General features: G+C 36.6%; 1 protein-coding gene across 3 annotated transcripts in view; it reads right to left on the bottom strand.

Annotated features, from left to right (window-relative positions):
• Window positions 1-25,511, bottom strand: part of LOC113120993 (disheveled-associated activator of morphogenesis 1-like) — a 78,625-nt gene that overhangs the window by 9,842 nt on the left and 43,272 nt on the right. For 2 of the 3 annotated variants that reach the window (XM_026291178.1, XM_026291177.1), the window contains exons 4-19: window positions 18,343-18,414; window positions 17,664-17,758; window positions 14,845-15,178; window positions 14,642-14,752; window positions 14,392-14,495; window positions 14,224-14,290; window positions 13,647-13,764; window positions 13,311-13,449; window positions 13,063-13,121; window positions 12,074-12,261; window positions 11,658-11,969; window positions 10,881-10,988; window positions 9,754-9,783; window positions 9,154-9,251; window positions 2,180-2,264; window positions 720-826 (exon numbers count right to left, since the gene is read on the bottom strand). In XM_026291178.1, the coding sequence (XP_026146963.1) occupies window positions 720-826; window positions 2,180-2,264; window positions 9,154-9,251; window positions 9,754-9,783; window positions 10,881-10,988; window positions 11,658-11,969; window positions 12,074-12,261; window positions 13,063-13,121; window positions 13,311-13,449; window positions 13,647-13,764; window positions 14,224-14,290; window positions 14,392-14,495; window positions 14,642-14,752; window positions 14,845-15,178; window positions 17,664-17,758; window positions 18,343-18,414 (2,027 nt within the window). The remainder of the gene's footprint in view (window positions 1-719; window positions 827-2,179; window positions 2,265-9,153; window positions 9,252-9,753; window positions 9,784-10,880; window positions 10,989-11,657; window positions 11,970-12,073; window positions 12,262-13,062; window positions 13,122-13,310; window positions 13,450-13,646; window positions 13,765-14,223; window positions 14,291-14,391; window positions 14,496-14,641; window positions 14,753-14,844; window positions 15,179-17,663; window positions 17,759-18,342; window positions 18,415-25,511) is intronic. The other variant, XM_026291179.1, reaches the window with a different exon arrangement.

The following is a 25,511-nucleotide window of genomic DNA, read 5'->3' as shown; positions in this document are numbered from 1 at the left end:
CAAGCAAGCCAAGCACCTGTGCTTTGTTTGGCTGAGCTCCTCTGCATGTCTACCATAAGATAGTACTTATTTAGTTACAGAAAATATTGATGCTGAACGGGATCCTCAGTCTGACCAGATCAGTGTGTCACCCAGGATCCATAACCCTTTTACTTCCTTCCTTCCTACAGGAAATCACATTTACTTCTAACACCACGTGTTTGAAACAGATCTGAATAAGTCACTGTTCAGTGGTGGGTGGCCCTCACGGATGAGATATTCCTTACATTACAACGTACGAAGCCAACATCATGAAATCCACTGTGTGGGACTGTGGAGGTGAACAGCATGACACTCATCGCGGTGCCAAGATGAAATAAAGATCCAAGCCAATCAGCAATGGGGCTTATGGGTTGTGTGCAGCAACATTTAGGAATCAGCTGAAGGTTTCTGAGCTCGTCTTCCTTTTTAGAGAGTTAGGAGCCTTTATTTCCAAATGGACAAAGGTTAACTTATTTAAGCCATCACATTTATCTAATTAAATAAAGCTCCTCGTGATAAAAGTAGAATTGTGAAAAAGGAAATTTCTATTTACACTCGTGATGCATTTTTTTACTTCTTCTTACTCTAGATGCATCACAATGGTCAAAGGCTTGTGTATGTTTGCATGGACAAAAAATAAGACGTGTCCTATATGAACAGCTCACTTAAACTGTCATCATCATGATTAAATGTCCTACCTGCTCATTTCATAGAGGAAGCGGTCCGCCTTTGCCATGCGGTCCAACTCATGTTTGTGCTCCTCTAGTAGGTCCACATCACATTTCTCTGGGACAAACTTGAGCATCTGGAGCAGTGAAGAAAACATCATCAATTACAACAGCACTAATAACAGAGAATCACCCTTAAGCAGTCTTAAGTGATATTAAAATTAGTAACTCAGGGCTGATTGTAACTTAGTTTCTTACAGTTACATTTATCTCACAATTGCAACTTTATTTCTCACAATGTGGCTGCTTCCATAATTGCAACTTTGTATCTCATATTACTTTATTTAGTTATTGCATCTTTAGATTTCAGAATTTAAACTGTTTCGCAAGTGTGATTTTCCACGATTGTTTATTTCCCATAATTGCAACTTTATAGCTCACTGCTGTGATTTTCTTACTACTGTGATGTTATAGCTCACGATTGTATATTTTTCCATTACTGTGACTTTATATCTCTCAGTTGGGACTTTATATCTGAAAATGTGACTGTTTTCCAGAATTGCAACTTCATGGCTCACAATTGTTATTTTACTATTGTTAGGTAAAAATGTATAGCCTGAATGCACTGTAAGCTGGTTTGGATAAAAGTGTCTGCTAAATGCATAAATGTATTTCTCATGATTGCAATGTTATACACCGTGTGCATAATTATTAGGCACATTGATATTCTAATATATATTTTTTCCCCAAGCAAATTTTTTTCAATTCCAAACCACGTCAATCTTAATAACTACTATTAATTTTGTATTTCAGCATTTAAAACCCTTTATATTCAGGTGTGCAGAATTATTAGGCATGTTTTCTTTTACAGATAAAATGAGCAAAAAAAAAAAAAAAAAGAGGCTTAACTCAGAATGAGATGTCAAAAATGATTAACTCCCCATGAGAAATATTCAAAACTAATGCCATACAGAAGTTAAGACATGACCATTGGACAACACAATGCTCACTGGGTCAATAAGTTCAGAAATATAACAGGTGGAGAAGAAAAGACACGTTAACTGCAAAAGATTTAATAATTAATGTAAAACCATCAGGGGGCATATTTAGTCTCCAGTGCCACCATTTTCCAGAACTGCAACTTTCCCCGAGTCTCCAGAATTGCGAGGTGTCCGGTTCTCAGAGATGTTGCTTGGGTAAAAATATGACCCTCAGTATTGTGAAATACATTAAGATTTATTTTAAGCTGAGAGTGATTCTTGAAAGACCAGCACCAGATATTCTTCTACCACTGTTTGAAGAATTTGTCTTTCAGAATCTGGCAGTAAGTTTAAGGAGCTCAATGTGACTCTTTTTCTTAAATTAAACTTGCTCTCATCATTACCCGTTGTATTTTTTACTACTTTTTTACTAGGTTTCCATACATGTATATATATAACCATGATAGCTGTTTTAAATCCAGAATGCTTTTCCTTCTGTCCCTCACTCACCTGCTCCAGCATGTCCTTGGGCAGATCTTCCTGTTCGTCCATAGTCAGAATAGCCCTCTTTATTTCCTCATTGGAAAGTTTCATTCTGAAACACAAGCACAGGATATACAGATCAAGCCGACTGGGACAAATAAAGTCATTTGAAATGAATTCTCAAATGAAATCCGAGTGATAGATCCACATCAGCAGAAAACTCAGTGAACTGTAATTAATCACACTGCGAAAAAGGAAATTGCTGGGAAATTCCTCCGCTTGCATAAATTTTCCTTTGGCATATAGTATAAATAAATTAGTGTATGTTATTTAGAAGAGCTATTAATCTTGAGGCCCAATGTTGAACCCAAGTGTTTGTTCCAGTTACCAAGAATTTCCTGGCTAACTCTATATATCATTACTGGAGTGAAGAAGTGATATTATCGCATGACTCATAGAAGTTAACCCAGCATTTGCCTGCTGAAAATAATCTGTGATCATCACTGGTTGTGTCTCAACAGCAACATGACATTTGTGGTTAGTTTGTCATATGTGAGTTCCTGGCCTTTCCACCAATTAGTTTGAACTATAAATGACAAGTATGTTGTAAAACAAACTGTCAATCTAGGAAAGATAAATATCTTCCTCCTATAATTGAAGGCATTGGCCGATCTTCTTAGTAGCCCTCCGACAGAGACAGTCAAACCCTCCCAGAGTAGAATCCATCAGTGCAGCCCACTCTCCAAGATTGCATAATAATGATCCAGAGACACATCTGATCCAGAGATAGCTGTGTGCAGACTTTGGGCCAGGATGAACAGGTGTTTGACGGGTCTGAGATCAGAGTTGGAGAGCAGCCTTCGTTCCCCAGCCAGGATCCAGAGAGACTGCAAACCACAGCAGTGACGCAGTGAAACACGGCCAGAGCTCTTTCCATGTTTGAGTCGCGGTGTTTGTGCCAAACAGCTCTTCCAATTCCCAGCGTTCTTTCTAACAAAGTTCACATGCTTACAGGAGTGAGTGAAGCTGAACTCAGGAAGGAAAAGAGGAAAATAATGGGAGCCTCAGTTCATTCAGAGGCAAGCCAACGTCATTATTAGGAGGTCATTAGCGTAACCACATTGTTTAATCAGCGAGTAATAAGCAGGAGACACAGTGGGAGGAAAATCTAGTGGAGCTGCAGAAGACTTTCCATTTCATGTGGTCACAAGGACCTTACCTTGATTATGAAATGCATGAATCAAACCTTTAGAGACCCAATGAAATCAAAATCAAAGTTTTAGCCACACATTTAACCTTTACTCCATGTGTTTTGGCTTTGAGAGCATATGTATGCTTGTGCTGATGTTAACAAAACTGAATTTCAGATATACAGATAAACTGAGGAGGATTAGGGCCGAGCTAGGGGTGTCCCTGACTAAGGATTTTCATAGTCGAATCGGAATTTTCGAATCTTGCCGATATTCGACTGATAGTCCAATCATATGTTTGGGGGCGGGGCAAAATACATTAAGTCAGACATTCGACTAACATAAATACTGATGTTAACACACAGGGAAATTGTGTAATGAACACCTTGCAGATATAAACGGGTTAAGTAATGTTTTGTTTTGATAAACAGATAGCTAACATTTAACGTCGGCGAAACCATAACAATTTTTTTATTTTTATTTATTTTTTACAATAGTGCTCTCATTATAACGTTAGCCTAAAATGTTAGCAGTTAATGTTCTGCATTTCTGTTTTGAGATGAAGATGGCCAGTAAAGTGACGCATTTGATAGAAAGATTTTAATCAATGGAATTCAACTCATAATTTCATATAGAATACGGTTCGTTATTTACACAACATAATGTGAATATTAAGACTTATAGGCTACTTGCAAAAAGGGCCCGAATGCGAACTCCTTTTGTGGACGCGTTCTTCATGAAACAATGTGCAGAAACACGGCAGCTAAACTCTAAAAAGTCATAGCATTTTAGTATAATGGTCTTCTCATTATAATAGTATGTATATAACAGTCCCAGTCATAGTTATTAATATTCTGCATTGTAGTTTGAGCTGCTCGCGCTGTGCACTGAAGAGCTATCACTGTAGTACTACAATGAAGTGCTTGACTCAAAACCAAATGCATCTTATATCAGGTAAATATTATATACATACATATTAGGGGTGTAACGATACGCGTATTCGTATTGAACCGTTCGGTACGACGCTTTCGGTTCGGTACGCGGTACGCATTATGTATACCGAACGGTTCGTTGGAGTAATTAATTATATTTGAAAAAAAAAAAAAGAGAGAGAAAGAAATATAATGATATGCGTTCAACAAGGTAGCCCAATAACCCAAACAACGTAACAGGCAACGCCCCTGACACTCCCGAAGAAGAAAAAAACACCATCTTATATGTTTATGTTAGGCTACTCAGCAGGCGCTCGCTCACTCAGTACACGCTGAAGGCTCGTTGCAAAATAGCCAATGCGTTTAACAGACTAGAAATGAGAAGATCCTCCAATAACCAACAGGTCTGGTGTTTGGGTGCACTTTGGATTCCCTTTAAGCTATAATGGTGATGGCAAGAGAGTGGTGGATAAATAAACAACGGTATGTCGCATCTGCAACATGACAGGGTACACCAGCGGGATTACAAAAAACAAAAACAAAAAAAAAAACAGCGGGAATATCTGGGATATATGCGTCAGTACTATCTGGGAAAAGACGAAAAAAAGGAGAAACATGCACGCAGCAAACTATCCCTGCAGCATTTAGACACTAGCTTACAGGGAATCCAACCCAAACACCAGACCTGTTGGTTATTTTAGGATCTTATATTTCTGGTCTGTTAAATGCATTAGACATTTTGCAACGAGCCTTCAGCGCGTGCTGAGTGAGCGAGCGCCTTAGGGGCCGTTCACATATCGCTCCTAAAAACGCGTGGAAAACGCTAAGCGCGTCTTTCTCCTGAGGCGTCTGTCTTTGCTAAGCAACAATGACGTGCTCTCTCCATGAGACGCGGAAATTTCAGCGAAGGATAAATGGATTTGCAGCTCTAAAAATCGCTTGCAGTAGCTCTGCTACTGAATTTATTTCAAAATTGCAATCCATATACAACTATGATCAGCTGTTCCTTCATCTTGGCTGAGCTCTCAACGTTGTTACGGGAAAGGATGAAGCTGATTGGTTGGTTCTTGTCACATGACCCGCGGTGCGCTTGCGGCATTCTGAAAAGTTGAGATGTTTTTACATTTTGCTGTATCTAAAACGTATCGAACCGAACCGAACCGAACCGTGACATCAGTGTATCGTATCGAACCGAACCGTGAATTTTGTGAACCGTTACACCCCTAATACATATATATATATATATATATATATATATATATATATATATATATATATATATATACACACTGGCTGAAATGTTTTGTAATCACTTGTACCCTACCTGTTCAAAATCCAGTCTCTGCCTGTGTAAGTTTGAGTCTTGATAAAGTTTTAAATCCCTGCCGCAAAGATGCTCCTCTGTCGGTCATGGATTATGGAAAGTGAAACATAAATCTATAGGGGTGGTTGGATTTATTCACGCACTTTAAAATATTATTTTTTGAAGCTTCTTTCTTTTCATATTCTTACAACTTTATCATAATAGGCTGTATATTAACTTATTGGGAGAAAACCAGTAGTTCTATCTGAAATCAGACATTTGAGCTCCCCTCATAGTCAAAATAGAATAATCAATAACACCCCGCGAATATTCGACTGTTAGATTGTCCCAACAAGGACAATCATCTATTCAAAAAATGTAATAAATAAAATAATTAGCACTTTGTGATTATTTCATCCTGTTAATGTACATTTTCAGCATCATTACTCCAGTCTTTAGTGTCACATGATCCTTTAGAAATTATTCAAAAATGCTGATTTGCTGCTCAAGAAACAGTGTTGAATGTAGAAAATTGTTGTGCTGGTTAATATATTTTTTGGCGACCATGATACATTTTTTTTTGGATTCTTTGATGAATAAAAAGTTTAAAAGAACAGCATTTATTTGAAATATAATCCCGACTTAAGACACAATTTAAGATGTTTTGGATACGAGTATACTTTTTGTATGTGAAGAAAACAAAAATAACGACTATATTCAACAATTCGTCTCCTCTGTGTCTCTCTGCATCACTGGAGTGTCAGCCGCGCTGCAGAGATGCGGTTTTCATTCAAATCAAAGTGTAAATACATTATACACATAACAAATGTATCCTTATGTCGCAGCTGACACAGACACAGCGTACGCTGCTTGTATTCAGCAGATATTCTCCAAAATGGTGCTACGGTGATGCGGAGGCAGAAGAGACAAATTGTTGAATAAAGTAGTTATTTTTGTTTTCTTAAGTACAAAAAGTATTCTCGTCGCTTCATAATGTTACGGTTGAACAATTGACGGCAGATGGACTATTCTGATGATTTCTTTCATTCTTTTTTGGACATTGACAGTGTAATTTATTGGCAGTCAATGGGACAGTCACAAAAGCCTCCTTGTTTTCATGTAAAATATCTTACTTCGAATCGTGTTCGAAGATGATTGAAGCTTCTACGGGTTTGGAACGACTTGGGGGTAAGTGATTAATGACAAAATTTTCATTTTGGGGTGGAGAAACCCTTTAATATGAACTAAACTCTAATTACTGATCATTTAGCACACATTACTCCTCAGACTCATCTCCCTCCAGCCAGACCACCACCTCACCCTCCACCGCCCTGACATCCAGCACCACATTCACCATTCCTAAATCAACACTAATGACTCTACAGGCTTCCAACTTGAGACGCGAAACTATTTAAATCCCTGTGAATCTCATCTTGGGTGGTCCGTTCGGTGGCTGTACAATGGATTACACCCCAATCTCTTCTTGTGGAGACTCCTAAGAGACCATTTAGGGAGGATGAGAGTGTAATAGATCCACAGGCCATGATCTACAGATTCTGTTAATGTGCGTTTTGATGAGGTCTCGATGTCGGTCGTTCATAAACAGTCATAAATAAAAATCTGCAGGGAAGATTTTGGAGTAAATCTGGCAATAATGGAATCGTCTGGTTCATTTCATTTAGTTTGGAGTCTTGCTTTACGAGAACCTTTGTGTTTTGGTCCCAAGCCAAACCGCAGTCAGTCAGGGAGCTGTCATATATCCCACACCGTCTGGATTGGCAGCTGTGACCAACTGTTACAGTTTGCTTTGTGGGATTCATCAGAAAGGGTAGTCCTGAGGTCACAAACAGATATGTAACCCAAAATAAGAATTGGATCCTGTAATGAAAGAATTTGTAAATACAATATCGCAATTAAGAAAAATCAACTCTGTGGGAACCCTGGATAAACTCTGCATGGATGACAGTTTAATTTTAGCTCATTCTGACACTGAAGTCACATCTGTAATGAAGCTATAAAAGGGAAATATGTAAACCCTGAATAATATTTAACTACCCAGGAGTTCTACAGCTAGGACTCGCAGTAGTGTTTTTCTTTAGTATGTCATATATTTTGGGTTAGAGATGCTTGATTGTCCTATTATAAGTGAATTAAATATTTCCTGAGTTTTGAATTGACAATACATTCTTTAAAGATGAAATCGAGGTAATGAGGCATGCTGAATTAAAACAATATAAATCTGCACAACCATTTCAAAAGAAATGCTAATAACTCTCTTTGGAATGTGACATTGGCAACTTAATCCAATAAATATATTAAATAAATCAATCTTTGCTCTTTTTATTAAATTAAGCTTGGATACATTTTTTCTTCGTACTGTGTATATTTATTATCTTCAAAGGAAATGGAAAGCTAATAAACATCAGGAGCCATAATCAGGCCATTCTTTCACATTTTCTGCTCATATTTTGGGGAAATCTCTACACTCAAAAAAAAAAGCACTAGATTTAAAATGGTACACAATTTTACTTTTCAGAGGTTTGGGGTCAGTAAGACTTTTAAATGTTTTTTAAAGATGTCTCTTTTGCTCATAAATGCTGCATTTATTTGATCAAAAATACAGTTAAAAAGTCATCAGTTCAGTCTTCAGGGTCAAATGATCCTTCAGAAATCATTCTAATATGCTGATTTGTGGCTCAACACACATTTCTTATTATCAATATTGAAAGCATAACATTGTGCTGCATAATATTTTTGTTAAAACCATGATACATTCATCCTCAATATTCTATGATGAATAGAAGGTTCCAAAAGAAAATAATTTCTTTGAAATAAATATATATTTTAGCAGCATACATGCCTTTAAATGTTAGCCATGATATTTCATAAATGCGACCCTGGAGCACAAAACCAATCTTAAATTGCTGGGGTATATTTGTAGCAATAGCCAACAATACACTGAATGGGTCAAAATTATAAAGGTTTCTTTTATGCCAAAAATACATAAATGGAAATCATATTTATTCAGCTTTCAGATGATGCATTAATCTCAATTTGGACAAATTGACCCGTATGACTGGTTTTGTGCTCCATGGTCACAAATAAGCATCCAAAGGGCATATTTTAGATATGGAAATCCCAAACCACTGCAATTTGTGGAGCTTCTGGAATCACAGAATCCTTGCATATTACTTTTGAGTGAGAAAGTCAAATATCTTTCCTGGCAATGATAACCAAGTTGTCAGGTGTGTTTTTTTTATTATATAACACTCTAATTTAATGAAGAATAGTCCCTGTTCTTTTTTAAAGCCCCATGCTGCATTGATTTACAAAGAATTCAAGGAAGCCACCTCACACTGTATGGGCGGTATGTCTTTCACCGATAGGAAATGGTACAATAACCAAGGTGGAATATACAGTATCAAACCAGGACGTAGCAACCAGAAGGTATGCCCTACAGGATATGACATTACATCCGGAGGGCCAGTGAGGTCCACACACACACACACACACACACACACACACACACACACCAGACGGAGGTGAACTCATACCCGGGGCAGACACATCACTCACCGTGAGAGAAGGATGTTGCAGTTCTGAGCCCGGCGGCCATCGATGACAGAGAGCTCTTTGACTTTCTTGGAGCTCAGCGCATCGTCTTCAGTCTCTTTCTATTTGTTTGGAGTCACAAAAGAGATACATTTCACCCAAGAGAAATTTTATAGATCAGATTTAAAATAAAAGAATCAATATACTCCGATTCTGAATCTCAAACTTACACTGCCAGTCAAAAGTTTGAAATACATGAGATTTTTTAATTGTTTTCAAAAGTCTTACCAAGACTGTTCATTTGATCAGAAATACAGTAAAAACTGTGAAATATTATATAACCATTTTCTATTTGAATATTTTAAAACGTAATTTTTCCTGTGATGCAAGGCAGAATTTTCAGCAGCCATTACTCCATGTTCACGATCATGAGCATGATCGCTCGGAAATCATTCTAATTTCAAACTTTTGACCAATATGGGCAGTTTATATAAACATTATCAGTAAAGTCATGGTAGGTTTCCACTTTTATATATTGTCTGGATACAAAATGAATGACACATAGAAAGAGTGAGTAGGGGAGAGATGATGCAAACACTATTAGATCTGTTCATCCACACTTACCTGCTTGCAGTTATTGACCATAAAGAAGTCCTAGAATGCAGGCAAGAAGCAAGGAAGATGCAGCACATGTTAGAGAGACAGCGTAGTCTGGTGAATTCAGCCAAAACAAACTCAAACAGGCATGTGCACATGATGACATTATTGGGGTTGTGAATGGTGAGCGTGAGGATGCATGAAAGCAGAGCCTTCTGGGAGGTCTGTAAATGCATGTGTGTGTGCATTGAAAGATGCATGATAGTTGATCACAGATGACCAGTTAATGTCTAAACAAATGCTAAATGTCACAAGCTACCTCTCCGATTCCACCTTGTATCAAATCTAGATGCTTTGCGATAGTGGACAAAAACTCTGCACAGTAGAAAAGCCATAATTCTGAGAAATTACAACAAATAATTGCAGTGACAGGAAATAAAATTGCAATTGCGAAAAATTAATTATGATACTGTAATCATGCAAAATTGCTGCAATTCCAAGATAAGTCAGAGTTAAGTTGCAACTGTAACAAATTAATTTGCAATTAATAAATAATATAAAGTTCCAGGTGTTAGATATAAATTACATAAACTATTTATTTACATTTTTTTACTATGAGACAGAAAATTATTTCCATACATGTGATAATCTTGCTTCCATAATGCTGAAATAAATCTAATAAATTTTGAGAATTTGATGAAATTGGAGAGGTTTTATGAATCTCTGTTTTAATGCATTTAGCATGCTTTCAAGTTGCTTTAAAAACAGCTTAAAGTCATTTATGCATTGTTTTCAAATATAATTATGAAGATACGGTCAAGTTTCGAGCTGTATCGCACCTAGCTTTTTTTTCCTTTTCTTCTCTTTTTCTGCTCAAATTTGGCTGTAAAGCCATAAGAAATGTTTAGTAATTGCTGTATAATGAGTCTAAGTGTGTGGTTTACCAGGCATAATGAGGACGGTTTGCCAATGTCTGCTTTTCATAGAAAACTGCTGGTGATATCAATGCATTTTACAGTCTGCTAATTCAAACCCCATGCTCTGTGATGCAGGATTACCATGGGTAAATGTATCAATAACATGCATGAGAGACAGTGAATGCTTTGTGAGATCACTCTGGATGAAAACCAGTGAAAGAAGCATTGTTTAGTGACCTGTTGCCTCTGATAGGCAGAGAAAGTCTTCTCAATATCCACCAAGTCTAGGATTTTGAAAACTTTGCCGTCATCAATGTCTGCCCAGACTGTTCCCTCAAGCTTGTTCTGTGGAAGAGAGTGGGATGTGTAACTCAATCACCGTCCAGTCCAAAGTCACATGTTGTAAGTCACATGCTATATTTTGTTAATTGTAAAACTCTGAAACTCAAGTAGAAAATGCACTGTAAAATTGAAAAACTTCTTCAAAGATGAAGAAGATGGGAAAAATGCAACTAAATAAATCAGCAAAATAAACATTTTATTCAGTGCAAAATGTATAGATAAAATAGTTTCATAACATTAAAAGTATAAATAAATCAAATTTTATTCAACGCTAATGGTTTCTTAAAATTCAAAATATAAATCGCATTTTATTAAATTAAATTCTGAAGAGTATAGATTGAAACAGTTTAAAGAATTTAACAATTTAAATAAAATAACATACTAAAATGTATACTTAACAGATTTATTAGATTTAAATGTAAATAAATAAACATACTATTAAAAATGTAATATAAAAATAGCTTCATGGCATTAAAAATGATAGATCTAGTCCTCTACCCATGTGACAAATGCTGACAGCTTGGGAAAATTTAAGACAGGTTTGACACCAATTTGTGTCACTTGACTTCCAAAAGTGTTTCTTGATTAAAAGTGGAGGCTTAAGAGACAGATTTTAGTGTCTGTGAGTGTCAGGATGAGCCAGTCCGCTCCTCTAATCCATGCCAGTCTCACCTCAGACAGCTTGGCCCAGTTGAAGGACTTGAGTGGATTGGACGGCTGAGGAATGTTTTTCTTCTTCAGGGACGGTCCCACGGGAGCTCCTGGCGGAGGCGGAGCTACACCGAAAGGAGGATGTCCAGGGGGCGGCGGGGGGGCGCCAGGGGGAGGTGGTGGAGGCGGTGGCATCATAGCACTGCCCGGGGGAGGAGGTGGTGGAGGCGGCATCATGCCACCCGGTGGAGGTGGAGGAGGTGGAGGGGGCAAGAGAGGGCCACCTGGAGGACCAGGGATGGGAGGACCTCCGGGAACACTGGCTACTTGTCTCTAATAAATACAAAAGGGATGAACAGTGGTCAGCTTTCGTAAAAGGACGTTTACATGGTTTTGTATTACTTTTATTATCAATATCCGTGACATCATCAGCATACCGTGCTGAGGTCATGTAGTCTGGAAGTCATTTCTGCCACCTGTTGCTTGACTAGTTTATGTTCCCCCATTTCTCTTTCTAGCTTCTCTTTCATCTTGTTGAGCGTTTGCATCATCTCCTCCTTCTCCTGGGTTTTTGCATCACATTCTCGCTCCTTCTTTTCCATCTTCTGTTGAAGCTCATGTTGGTCTACAGGACAAAGAGGTTAAAGGTCAAAATGTTATATGTCTCTACAATAAAGACACTGCATTCCGGCCAACTAAAGCAAACTGAAATATAGAAAAATGAATTAACATAATTAGAGACAACAACTTTGAGAATCTATTCTGATCTGATGATGTTCTCATTTTTAGAAATGATTACTTCATATGGAAATGCTTAAAATGCTTATTTTTTATATTAATTCGCTTCTACGTGCTGCTTCATTTTGCTTGAGGTCATCATGATGGTCATAATAAAGTCATTCATTGATACATTTTCAAGTTGTAATTTATAAGTTTGATGACATTTTACATTGTTGTTTAATCAGAGTGATAATTTCTACATGAACTGATGAAAATGAGAAAAAAGTGCATACAAATAATCAGAAAAATAAATAAAATACACAAAATAAAAAATAACTAATCTGAAGAATAAATGAATAACTTAAATAATTTTTTTTATATTTAATTCAATTCTTAAAAGTACAGCAATAATAGTTAAGAAATAAAAAATAAAAACAAATACAATTGAACAAACATTTTTATTAAATGCTAAAATAAATAGATAAATAGTTACCTGACATCTTTTAGCATTGTAGTCATTAAAATCCACATGAAATTTAGTTTCTGAAGTTATAATTTATAGGTTGCCAAAGACATTTTTAATCGTTAAATCAGAATTTGAATCCCTACTTAAAGTGAATGCATTAACTGTTACAAAGGATTTAATCTTAATGCTATAATGCAGTCTCTTGTAAAAGAAACATCAATGTGTACAACATGTGCTGACCTTTGCGCATTTTTTCTGCCTGTTCTTTCCACTGTTTCACCTCATTTTCATTGACAAGCCTGAAAAAGGGTAAGTGATGTGATTTAAGGGAAAAACTCATTATTTCAGTACAGATCATGATTTATTTGGCAAAGACTTAATGAGGGCTTTAAAAAAAACTACATCTTCTATAAATACACTACAGTAACATATGGATGCCAAAGCAAATCAATTATGATAAAGTTGCCTGAAAAAAGATGCAAACTCACATTCGAACCACATTCTTTACATTGAAGTTTTCTAATGGCGTGACATCAGGGTCGTGACCTTTGTCATTCTGCAGGACCATCTGTTGGACAATGCGGTCCAGGAGCAGCCAGTACTGCACTGTGTTCCCACTTCTCTTGTCTAAAACAAAGTGCAGATTCAAACATGTAATTCAATTAATTATATATAATAAATACTTAATTCTGACTGGCCGTTTGTGGCATTAAACTGAATAGCTTTTGCATCATTCTTCATTTATAGCATTTGGTGGAAAAAGTCTGCATAGCGTTGTTTCAGTTAAAAACTAAGAAAGTCTAAATAATAAGGTAAACACTCACGAGGCATGAGCAGGCAATGGTGAAGAATAGACATAAAGTGCGGATATGCATCTGTGTGAGCCAGCTTCTTCCGTACAAGCTCGAAAACTTGTGTCGCACTCTTCGTGTCTATATGCATCTGAAAAAAATTATAAATAGATATATAAATATAAATAAATATATTAGTGCTGGTAAACAATCCAAAAGAAAAATGTTGTTTGCATAATATGTGTGTTTACTGTGTATATTTATTCTGAATATATAAATACAAACACATGCATGTATTTATTTAAGAAAGATATGACATGTTTATATATAAAATATATTTATATATAATATAAAATATAAATATACAATTGCATTCAAAATACTGTATATACTGTATTTGTGTGTATTTATATATACATAATAAATATTCACAGTACACATACATATATTATGTAAACAAAAACTATATATATATATATATATATATATATATATATATATATATATATATATTCATATATAATTTCATCATATTTTTTTATATTTTAAACAATATATCGATACCTAAAATAAGACCATTATTAGAAATATAATTGTTTTATCTACTCACAGACTCAAACCGTCTGGATAATGTGAGCTCATCATCATTTCTCAGCATTTCAAAGTAATCTAAATGCCTGAGGAGACAAAAAAAAAAGAGAAACAGCAAAATCAAGATGCTCAAATCTGCTGATAAGACTCCATTAATAAAGCTCAAGTTAGAGATTGTGGCCCTCACCTGTCTAAAGTAGAGTTTTCATGTGACCTGAGTTTGTCGATGATGGGCTGAATCCCCAGCATGAGGAACTCGTATCGCAAATGAACCCGGAACTCAAGACTGGCCTACGAGAGAACACTTACTGATCAACTATTCCTCCAAGGGCAGATAGGAGACTTATTTAGGTAGATATTTATATATTAAAGCACAGATCTGGATAGAGTAAATTAAGATGTGTTAAAATAGTGTGCACGCAACCAAAATGTCTTACTTCACCAGCTCCTTGGCTTAAAACAGCATTAATGAAGGACATAATCGCCGTTTTCAGGCTGACCTCGTCCCTGTACCGTCCTGTGCTTTTGTCCAGATCATTCAACAATGTCTGAGACAAAAGAAAGATGGTAATGGGATCAACATTTATCCTGAAACAGACTTTCATTGACATTTTATCATGCTATAAACAAAGCAGCCCACCTGAAATCGTGTGCGCTCACAAGCGAACTTTTGATAGTGCAGCATGGCCTCCAAAATCTTCTTGTGGCCTCCCGGCACTAAACACACAGCACCCATGATCTCCAGCACCGCCACTTTGGTCTTGATGTTCTCGGTGGCCAGACTCTGAGCGATGATGTTGATGCTCTCGGAGTGAGAGAGCACATGAGCGCGACCCTGGGAGTTGTTCATCAGGGCTTTGATGCAGCCGATGAGGGAAGTGTGGATCTGAGACTCGGTGGTCTCATAATCCATGCTCTTCAGGAAGTTCAGGATGCATGTCAGGCCGTCCATATCGATGAACCGTGTTACAAACCTATAAGGAATGATTTCAGCTGTTGGTTAAAGAGCTTTCTCAAAAGTTACGATAGAAAAAAAAAGCTTTAACTTTAAAGCTGCCATATCATAGATGTTTTTTATATTTTTCTTTTTCCCAGATGTCCACTTGCAATTCATTCGTTGAAAGTTACCAATACAGAAAAATGAATAAATAAGCAAATAAATAAAAATACTTAAAATATAAATATAATACATTTCTAATTAAATTTAGTCATGTATTTATTTATTTATTTTTGCCCCTTATTTATTATTTTAACTTTATTTATTTTACATTTCTGAAAGATTGGACCTCCATAAGAGAAATTTTATATACATACATATATAACATCTAATATTTCTTATTAGAAAACATACCTAATGTCTTTTTCTCTAATTTCTCAATTTCTTGTCTTATGAATGAAAACAGAAGAATCTAGAATAACTAACAATTAAATTTTTATATCATTTTGTTTTTATAAAAGTACATATTTAAATAAATGTATATATTTCAATAAATGTAGATATTATACATTTTTACATAAAAGTTTAATTTTATTTATTAGAAAAGGTGAAGAGATGACAGGAAATGATGGGGAGGATATGGGATCGCCACATGACATGGGTTGGATTCAAACCCACAGTAAATTTGCAACATGAGCACCAAACCCAAGCATGTGTGTTAACCGCTAGGCCATGGCTCTGAAAACTATTTGTAAATCTGAAAATGATTGACTCCACAAGGAGGTGATGAATGTGAAATAATATATCACATCAGTAGCTAGCCTGATTTATAACCCCAATAAAGCACTCAACTTTAAATACAATTGCCTTAAGCTGTGAAAGGAATGGTTTGATATGCAGCCTGAATGTCATTAGGCACAGATGGGGGGGGTGCTTTGACCCGAGCCCTGCAGAGGTCAGTGCTGATGACCTGTGACCCAAGGATCAAACGGTGAATGCAGGAACCACTAATCAAACACATGTGTTTGTGAGCATGTGTGTGATGAAAGTAATCTCATTTGCATAATTAGACCCAAAGCACACACCATAAGGGAAGCGTTTGTTTAATAACAAAGTGAGGTGCTCGCCAATGGAAAAATCATTGACGTGTTAAACTACTGCCCAGAGACAGCTGTCCTCATCTTTAAGTAATAGCAATAATGTAAGCTTTTGTTTGTTTGTGTTTTTTATTTTACTTTCAGTGAGAAATATGGACATTTGAGATATAAGGTGAACCAAAATGTTTTCTATTTTTGTTTACAAAATAGGTCTCTTATGCTCACCAAGTCTTTATTTTGTTTTACAGTAAAAACAGGTATATTGTGTAATATTGTTCAAATTCAAAATAACTTTTTCTATTTTAATAGATTTTCAAATGTAATATGTGATGGCAAAGCTGAATTTTTAATTACTCCTGTTTTCAGTGTCACATGATTCTCAGAAATTATTTCAATATATTCCAATTTATATATACCGTATTTTCCGGACAATAAGTTGCACTTTTTTTCATAGTTTGGCTGGTCCTGCGACTTATAGTCAGGTGTGACTTAATTATCAAAATGAATTTGACATGCACCGAGAGAGATGAACCAAGAGAAAACATTACCATCTACAGCCGCGAGAGGGCGCTCTAATGCTGCTCAGTGCTCCTTTAGTCTACACTGAACACATAGAGCGCCCTCTTGTAGCTATAGATGGTAATGTTTTCTCTTGGTTCTTGGTTCTAAATAAATGCGATTTATAGTCCAGTGCGACTTATATATGTTTTTTTCCTCATCATGACGTATTTTTGGACTGATGCGACTTATACTCAGGTGCGACTTGTAGTCCGAAAAATACGGTACGTGTAAATGTATCAGGGCTTGGCAAGTTAACACATTACTATCGTGTTAATGCATTAATTGATTAACGCAGGCAATTATTTTATCGTGCGTTAACACAGTTTTTTCTCACACTCACTGATCTATATATAACTGAACCGCGCTCTTGCGCACCTCTTCCAACCGAGCCAGGGCCTGCTAAACAGAACGATTACACTAGTCAAACGAACCAGGTTTTGGGGGTCAAATGCGCTCTGGCATAGTTAAGATTGCCTAGTGTGAGCACACCCACTAATTATTCTCCCGCAGTGTCGTCCTGCGCCACACTCTGCTGCGATGGGTCCAGCGATCGTGCAGGTCTTTAATAGGAAGTTGCCTGTTATAATGTTATGATCGAGGCTCTGTACTCATAGCATAACTTGTTTTTCTATAACAAACTATAAAATATTTTCTATAAAAACGTTAATGTCCTGGCAGTGACAAATAGCTTGTTTTATATTTAATTTAATTACATTGATGTTACAAGTTGAGATTTAGGCTACAATAAATATTTTAACTGCTACTATGTAAAAGGAACATTTGTATTATTATATAAGTGATAAAATACAAATTTAGAGACTTATATTTGATAACGACTATTTATTTTTGTTACAATGTGCAGACCTCATAGGTTGTGTCCGCAGTGCCGTTTTCAGGCTTTCAATAGTTTTGTTGCGTTCCTCCTCTTCTTCCTTCTCCAAGGCCAAAAGAGTTTTCCTCTGTAAAAGAGATTACCTTTCTTACACTAGATGCTTAGACATGTTATATACATTTCTAACCATGGATATTACATATCATGTGTTTTATAGATATGAATGAAAATGAAGATTCTGTCATTAATTACACACCCTCATGACGTTATAACTCCTCATGTTGTTTCAAAGCCGTAAGACCTTCGTTCATCTACAGAACGTAAATTAAGATTTTTTTATTTCTGCTTTTTGACTCTCCACAGGCAGCGAGGGTCCTACCATGTTCACTGATGTCACATGGACTATTTTGTCATTGTTCTTGGTACCTTCTGGGCCTTGAACATGGTAAGACCCTTTCTATGAAGGGTCAGAAAGCTCTCGGATTTCATCAAAAATATCTTAATTTGCGTTCTGAAGATGAACCAATGTCTTACATGTTTTTAACGACATGAGGGTGAGTAATTAATGACAGAATTTACATTTTTGGGTGAGCAATCCCTTTAAGTCCTCAAGGTCCAATGGCAATGTAAAATGTATAATTAATTGTTAAAAGAAGACAAGTTCATGAATGTTAAAGCACAAAGAAAAGTCTTCAAAAAAGAATTACTTACAGCTGCCATTGAATTGAGCTGGTCAATGTAGTACTCTGGCCAGCTAGTAGCACCTTTATTCTCCTCTTGTTCCTGAAAGAAAAATAAATGGATTAAAAGGGACAGAATTAAGAGACATTAGTTTAAGCATGTCTGCATGAGTATATAAAAAAACCAAACATAAACACAGCTCTTGTTTTCACTTCAAGCACACGTCATTAATCCACGCTGCCCTCTGCCCTCTGCCGGGACACGAGATGTGTGTACACACCGATCAGAGCCCACACAACAGGAACATGACACTGGGAATAGATGAATGTAAAACAACATATTGGGAATGAGCTGGGAAGGAATGTGTGGTTTCGGAATGTTATTGAGAATGACATAATTTGGACACTTCAGTGGGAATTAGACGCTCCTGAGTCCGCAGCAATAAAAAATGATCTTTATCTTGAAAAGATCTTATTTTGATACCGGCCAGTTGTGTGAAACCAAATTTTCAGCATGAATTGGCTTATCTGAGAGGCATTTATTAATCTGTTTTTTTTTTCATATAATTTCTTAGAAGTTTGATGGAGCTGGGATTTATTTCATATCTCGTTTCACTTAAAGGAACACACCACTATTTTTGAAAACGGTAATTTTCCAACTCCCCTAGAGTTATCTCCGGGTATGGCGTAGCACATTTACCTTAGCTTAGCATAGATCATTGTATCTGATTGGACCATTAGCATCTAGCTCAATAATGACCAAAGAGTTTCAATATTTTTCCTATTTAAAATTTGACTCTTCTGTAGTTACATCGTGTAATATGACTGATGGAAAATGAAAAGCTGTGGCGTAATAATCAAGGAACTTTGCCATGGGTGCAGCAGGAGCAGTGATATTACGCAGCACTTTAATATAATAATATCATTGCGCCTGTTGCACCCATGGCAAAGTTCCTTGATTATTACGCCAGAATGAGGGTATAGCTCCTAACCATATCAGCTGAAAAAATAACAACTTTAAATTTTTCATCGGTCTTAGTACACAATGTTTTTGTTGGAAAATTTGCCTATTTTCAAAAATAGTTGCGTTTTTCTTTAAGTAACATTTATTACTCCTACATAACCAAAGAAAATTAAACATGCAATTAGATTCACACTGCGTATGTTCCCAGGTGAACATCACATGTACACACCTTCCCAAACATACACAGACTCAGAAAAAGTCGATTTGAAACAGAACATCACGCTCAGAAATAGCACACGCTTTAAGTAGGCCAGCAGAGATTCACAGACACTAGAGAAACAACACACATCCCAGATTGAGCCAATGCCGCATTAGCAAGCTCTGAAGAGCTGAAAATGCAGTATGATTGAGAAGACCAGACAGAAAGCATGGAGCTACATAGGGAGTAATGAATCAGAAACGAGTGGAACTTGTGAAGTGTGTCGACTTCCTTCTCAAAACAAGCACTGGCTGCCCACATGGCCACTAATAGAGAGTTTAATTGTAGCTTATGTACACCGAACGCACAGGAAAGGAAAAAATCTGGCATAACAATGAGCTCCTTTGCAGCAACTGCGTGGGATGTTTCACACCCGGCTCTGCCAAGTCTTTTGGGAGATGATGGCATCTTACAAACGGGCATCTGTTCGGACTTCAGACGAGTGGGGAGTTTTGGATGCCGGCCTGAGACCCCTGATCTTCCACCGGCCAGCATATTTCTTCTCAACTCCCCACTCACCATTTGGCCTTAATGAGTAAAGCATTATTGTGGATCTCTGGCAGGCCTCATGCTCATGCTGTGTTCGGACTTTCCTCTGCTCTTATCCCATGAGCACTTCATTCTCAGACAGACATGTCATAACGACTGTTGATGATGTTGGTTTAGAGAGACGCTCTTTCTAGGAACCAGCCGTGCTTCAGTGTGTTCAGTTCAGATAATTCCAATTTCAAGAAATCAGTTAACAGGAAGATGAATCAGCCCAAAGATCTGCAAATACCTAACTGACAAGTCTCAACAAGCAGTTTAAAGCAATCTTTTTAAATAACCACCAAAAAAAGAGCTGAACAATCTCAATTCTTCAAAGGAGTCAAGTGAGACTAGCCAGCATATTTTCAAATATCACACAAAAAAAATGCTGGATAGAAAAAAATTAAATAAACGCCTATTCACACCAAAAACAATGTTCTGTATGAAAATTTAGTGTGGTTTTCTGTTCAGAACAATGTGCAAAAAATGGCAGACAAACTGAATGAAAATGCAATTTCACTTTCTGACAACACGTTGCTTTTTTAAGTAGAAATACCCTGGTTACCCTGGTACAAAAAGCAGCGCTGCACAATTTTCCATTTTAGACTCACTTGTCATAGAGAAGAAAGGAAGTCGTACAGCATTTACGTGATTTTAAACCGCCAGTCAAATTTCTGTATTTGTTATGATGTTTATCAAAAAACACCTAATACAAGAGTACAGAAACATGATTCAAAGATCATTTAGCAAAATAGTTGTCATTTTACAGCAGCGGCTCTAGGCATGTGACCAAAACTGAAAAAAAAAAATGTGCCAGTTTTTTTTGCAATGCAATGGAAAAGAGTTTAGAAATTAAAAACCTTGTTGCAAAAACTCTCTTTGATGGCATGCAAAATATGACATCTTGTTCACTGGCACCTATACAAATCAAACAGCATATAATACATAATTTTACTTTACTTCACTGCATTGCTCCAATCATGAAGTCAAAAAAAAAAGTTTAATTCCGCTAATACATCATACCAATCTTGAATTAGACACTCATCTTCTTGTCATATGAACACCGAACTTGAACTTTGGAATGCACTGAAATTTAAATGAGCTTACGTCTCCTGTCTCCCACATTAGCAAGTGTATAAATGGAAGTCAATGGAACAAAAGAGCTAAATTAATAACACTGTGGCGAGGGGGGCGGGGCAGAGGGACGTGGGAACAAGGAGTGAGGCCGGTGGAATGATTGGGAAATCAGCGACACCTGCGACCCACCGCCGGTCTCGAGTCCCACGTAGGAGATGGAAGGATATAAAACTGGAGCGACGATAGTGAAGGACGAGAGAGGACCAGGCCTGGGCTTTTAGTTGTGTTTTGGTTTTTATTTGCGCGCATCAGTCGTCCGTGAGGGGCTGATGCGATGTTTTGTGTTTATTTTGAACTATTAAAATGTCATTTTGATTGTCCGCCGGTTCCCGCCTCCTTCTTCCGGATGAATATAAAGGTTTTTATTGTTGCAAACACCAATTAAATTATTTCAGACAATAAAAATGCTGATTTATTAGCAATTATTTGTTTTGCAATATTCAGATTTATGCATTGATTATATTTATAACTCGGATTGAAACCGTCAATGTTGAATGCAGCGCTCCAGGTCTAATTTTTCACATCTGCCAGACAGCAGCCGGTCAGAGACTCGGTCTGCTCGATTGAACCCACTTGACTAAGTATATGTTGGCCCACTGCCCAAGAAACTCTGGCAAAAAGCTTGATAGCCCCTGACCTAAAAAACAAATGAGTCCAAGACTATTCCTCTTCATGCATTCAGATAGAGAGTGTAAGATTACAATGGCATCAATTTATTTTGTAGAAATCAGAGAGCTCTGATTACAGATGTTTATTTTTCCACAATGGGGACAATTGAGGAGAGTCAGATGAATATCCAGACTGTCTATTCTTAATTGTCCTTTGCTAGAAGCAGGACAGTTGATATCATTCCTCAAGCTTTGGTTTGAATCCAGCAGAGCCTGCACACCTGAGCGCACCTAGACATTTAGTTCAGGGCACAGGTGAATAATCACTGTGCTCAGCACAACGTATAGAAAGAAACCTCAGCAAAACAGTTTGGGAATCAAACTTAAAATAGCCCTTGCCCTTTACAGGGGTCATAAGAGCACTATACTGTCCTGTTCTCCTTCCAGAAGCACCAAAGAGGCACAAAAGATGCTTTCATTACTTCAAAAGCACAAATTATGTACATAGTGTGTTTTCCCTGAAGTGTGTGACCATTTTTAAGCACTTTTCTGACCCTCAAAACTAACAACTGCACATAAAAAGACTATAAAACTCTTCATACAGTGCAGGATTATGTAACTTATCTTTGATATGACTGGCCTTCACATACTATTTGCAGCTTAAAAAAAAAACTTTTTCTTATATTTAATTTCTAAAAGGGCAATTTCTTTCTTTCTTTCTTTCTTTATTTTACTTTTTTATCATTTTGTTTCTTCTTTTAGTACATTTAAAAAGTTAGTATAGTTTTTTTGTGTGTGCCAAAAACAGTTTTACAAATTCTATATGACCTTTGAAATTACACCGACATATACAGTATTTGTTTAGATTGTGAAATGAGCAACTGCACATGCTGCTTTCTCGCCAGGGGTGTGCGTTTGCCGTCTTTAAAAAAAAATATTTTACTGCCCCATCCGGCAATAACTACCTTTTTGCAGAGCCTGCATTTTGTGACAGGTTCATATATCATAAAGTACAATGTGCACAGTTATTGAACCAGATCATCTGACCAAATAAGGATTTAACGTTAAACTCCAAAGAAACTAATGTAGCGAAGTTTGGAGGACGCCAATTTTTGAGCTTTATCTTGTCAAGCAATACAATTCTGATCTAAGAGAGAAACATTTTTGACATTTTTTATATAATATTAACAATGTTGAAACTAGTTTTTTTGCTCAATATCAGTCGAAACCATAACACATTCTTTTCGGATTATTTGATGAATATAAAATTCAAAAGAACAGCATTTATTTGAAATAAAAGTTACTTCTATTATTGTCCTTGCTCTAAATGTGAACTTTGATCAATTTAAGGCACCCTTCCTGAATACAAGTATTAAACGTATTCTTACCGACTGCAGATGTTTGAATAGTAGTGTATTTTTAAGATATTATTCATAAATGAACATATTGCATTAACAGTCCAGCACCTTACAAATATGTGAAAATAGAATGTAATAAAAGAGATGACTGCTGTGAGTGCTGTTTCCCAGGGTTGACAGACCTATCAAAAGCCCCCAGACCTTGCAGATAACATAATCTGCACCTGCAAATGGAGGCCTTCCTGTTTGCTTTGGACCAACCACTGCTTCCCTTATCCTTCCACCCTCCTATCCCAGTCTGAAGCCCTGGGGAAGAGCGCCAAGCCCCTGTTTTACAAGTCCCAGGCTGGGCACTGAGCTGAGTCTGCATGAATGCTGTTGCACAGCCACGGGCCGTCTCACGACAGACATATTCTTCCTTAATCTCCTCCATCCGCTCACCGTCTTAAATCTTTTTCATTGGTTCCATGTGTTGAATCACGGAGCATGACCTCCTCATGCAAGTAGAGCGAAAATTAAATGTGGCTGAAAGACTCTTATCAAAACACAGAAACGGCATCCCAATCTGGCCAACCGCGCGCTCTGATACGCGTCCAAAAACAAGGATCAGGTCAGAAAGCAGGTCATTTACCAAACATTTATATATATATATTATATATATATATAAAGAGCTTCTCATCACTAAAACTAGAAGTCAAAAGACAATTTTGAATGCCCTACATCACGTCATACTCTCTTTTGGCTCGGTGTCCCATGACAATGAGTAATTAGGTCTGTAATTGGGACGCAGCATATATGGCTATACAAGAAAAGATGTCATGGCCAGACAGATGGCCGACCTGTAACCAATACCAGCTTTTGAACCACCACAACTCAAAGATAAGAACATCTAAGGAAATCTCTGTGGGGCACTTTCTTTTAATGTATCATGTTATGGTATATCAATCGGGGGGAGATTCCTTTACCTTCATTGTGCTGAAGCTGAAAAGAAAAAAAAACTCTCATATCACGTATCTAGAGAATAACTGGAGGTCAGCTCTGAAACTGTATTAGTTAAAGACAAGAAGTGCACAATATACTGTATCTGCTCCATATCACTTGTCGGACAATATCAGTTTTTTTTATTTTTTATTAATCGTAATAGATAGATATTAATCGTAATAGGCAGTAATGGTCTTTCAACCCATTTTAAAATTCAATTCAACTGAGCAATATCAGACAGACAGAGACTGATTATGGCAAGCTTTATAAACTGGGGTTTGTGATCCCCAGGTGCTACATGAGTTGATGAAAAGCTAATAATTAAAAATTAAAATTAAAATACAAAATTAAAATAAATAATCTTTTAAAAACAACTCAAAATAAAACACTTAATTGAAATAAATATTTTATTTCCTTGCCAGCTGTCATGTGACTCTTATCTCATAACCAACTTTAGAGAACTCTGAACATGCAAATATGTTGTTAAATTAATTCAAAGTTACTCACCCTCATGTGGTTCTAACCCCGTAAGACCTTTGTTCATCTTTGGAACAAATTAAGATATTTTTTATGAAATCCGAGAGCTTTCTGACTCTGCATAAATGTTCAAGGCCCACAAATGTGCCACAAAGGACATAGTTAAAACAGTCCACGTGACATTAGTTTTTCAAATTTTTGTGTGCAAAGAAAACAAAAATAACTAATTTATTTAACAATTTATTTTCTTCAGGGTCAGAAGCTCTCGGATTTCCTCAAAAATATCTGAATTTGTGTTCCGAAGATAAACGAAAGGTCTTAAGAGTTTGGAATGACACGAGGGTGAGTAATTATTAACTGTTTTGTAGTATGTTGTATGTTGTAATGATTGTAGTTCTTGTACAAGAATTAAATATTTAAATATTAATAAAAAGTGGCTAAATGTTGTAATAAAATAGTAAAACTTCTCTCAATAGAGATGTTACCCATTAATAAATAAACTCAACTCAAAATTATTTTTTACATCACTTTTATTGTAACTTTTTATTGGGAGTTCATTTTTAGTCCATCTCCTATCCTGAAAAGTCTGTCTTGAAGAGATTGACTAAAAATATGTTTTTTCATACAACATCCTCCTTATGTCCTAAATATCTCCTACTACTCTTAAATTATTCCACTATAGTGTGCAAAAAGACATACATCAAATCATTAGCATGTCCAAATATAAATAGTTATTAATAAATTCAAAAATACCTAGCTGATGTGCTGCTTTCACTGAGATACTGAAGCGCACATCTAACAGACCTTTTACTATCCCAGAGAAGGTGATGTATTGTACATATCAGGAAACATCAGCTGACGTTGTAGGTCACATGACAATTCCAGCAT

The sequence above is a fragment of the Carassius auratus genome, chromosome 20 (assembly GCF_003368295.1).
Source record: "Carassius auratus strain Wakin chromosome 20, ASM336829v1, whole genome shotgun sequence".
Taxonomy (NCBI): Eukaryota; Metazoa; Chordata; class Actinopteri; order Cypriniformes; family Cyprinidae; genus Carassius; species Carassius auratus.
This window is presented reverse-complemented; position numbering and strand designations above follow the sequence as displayed.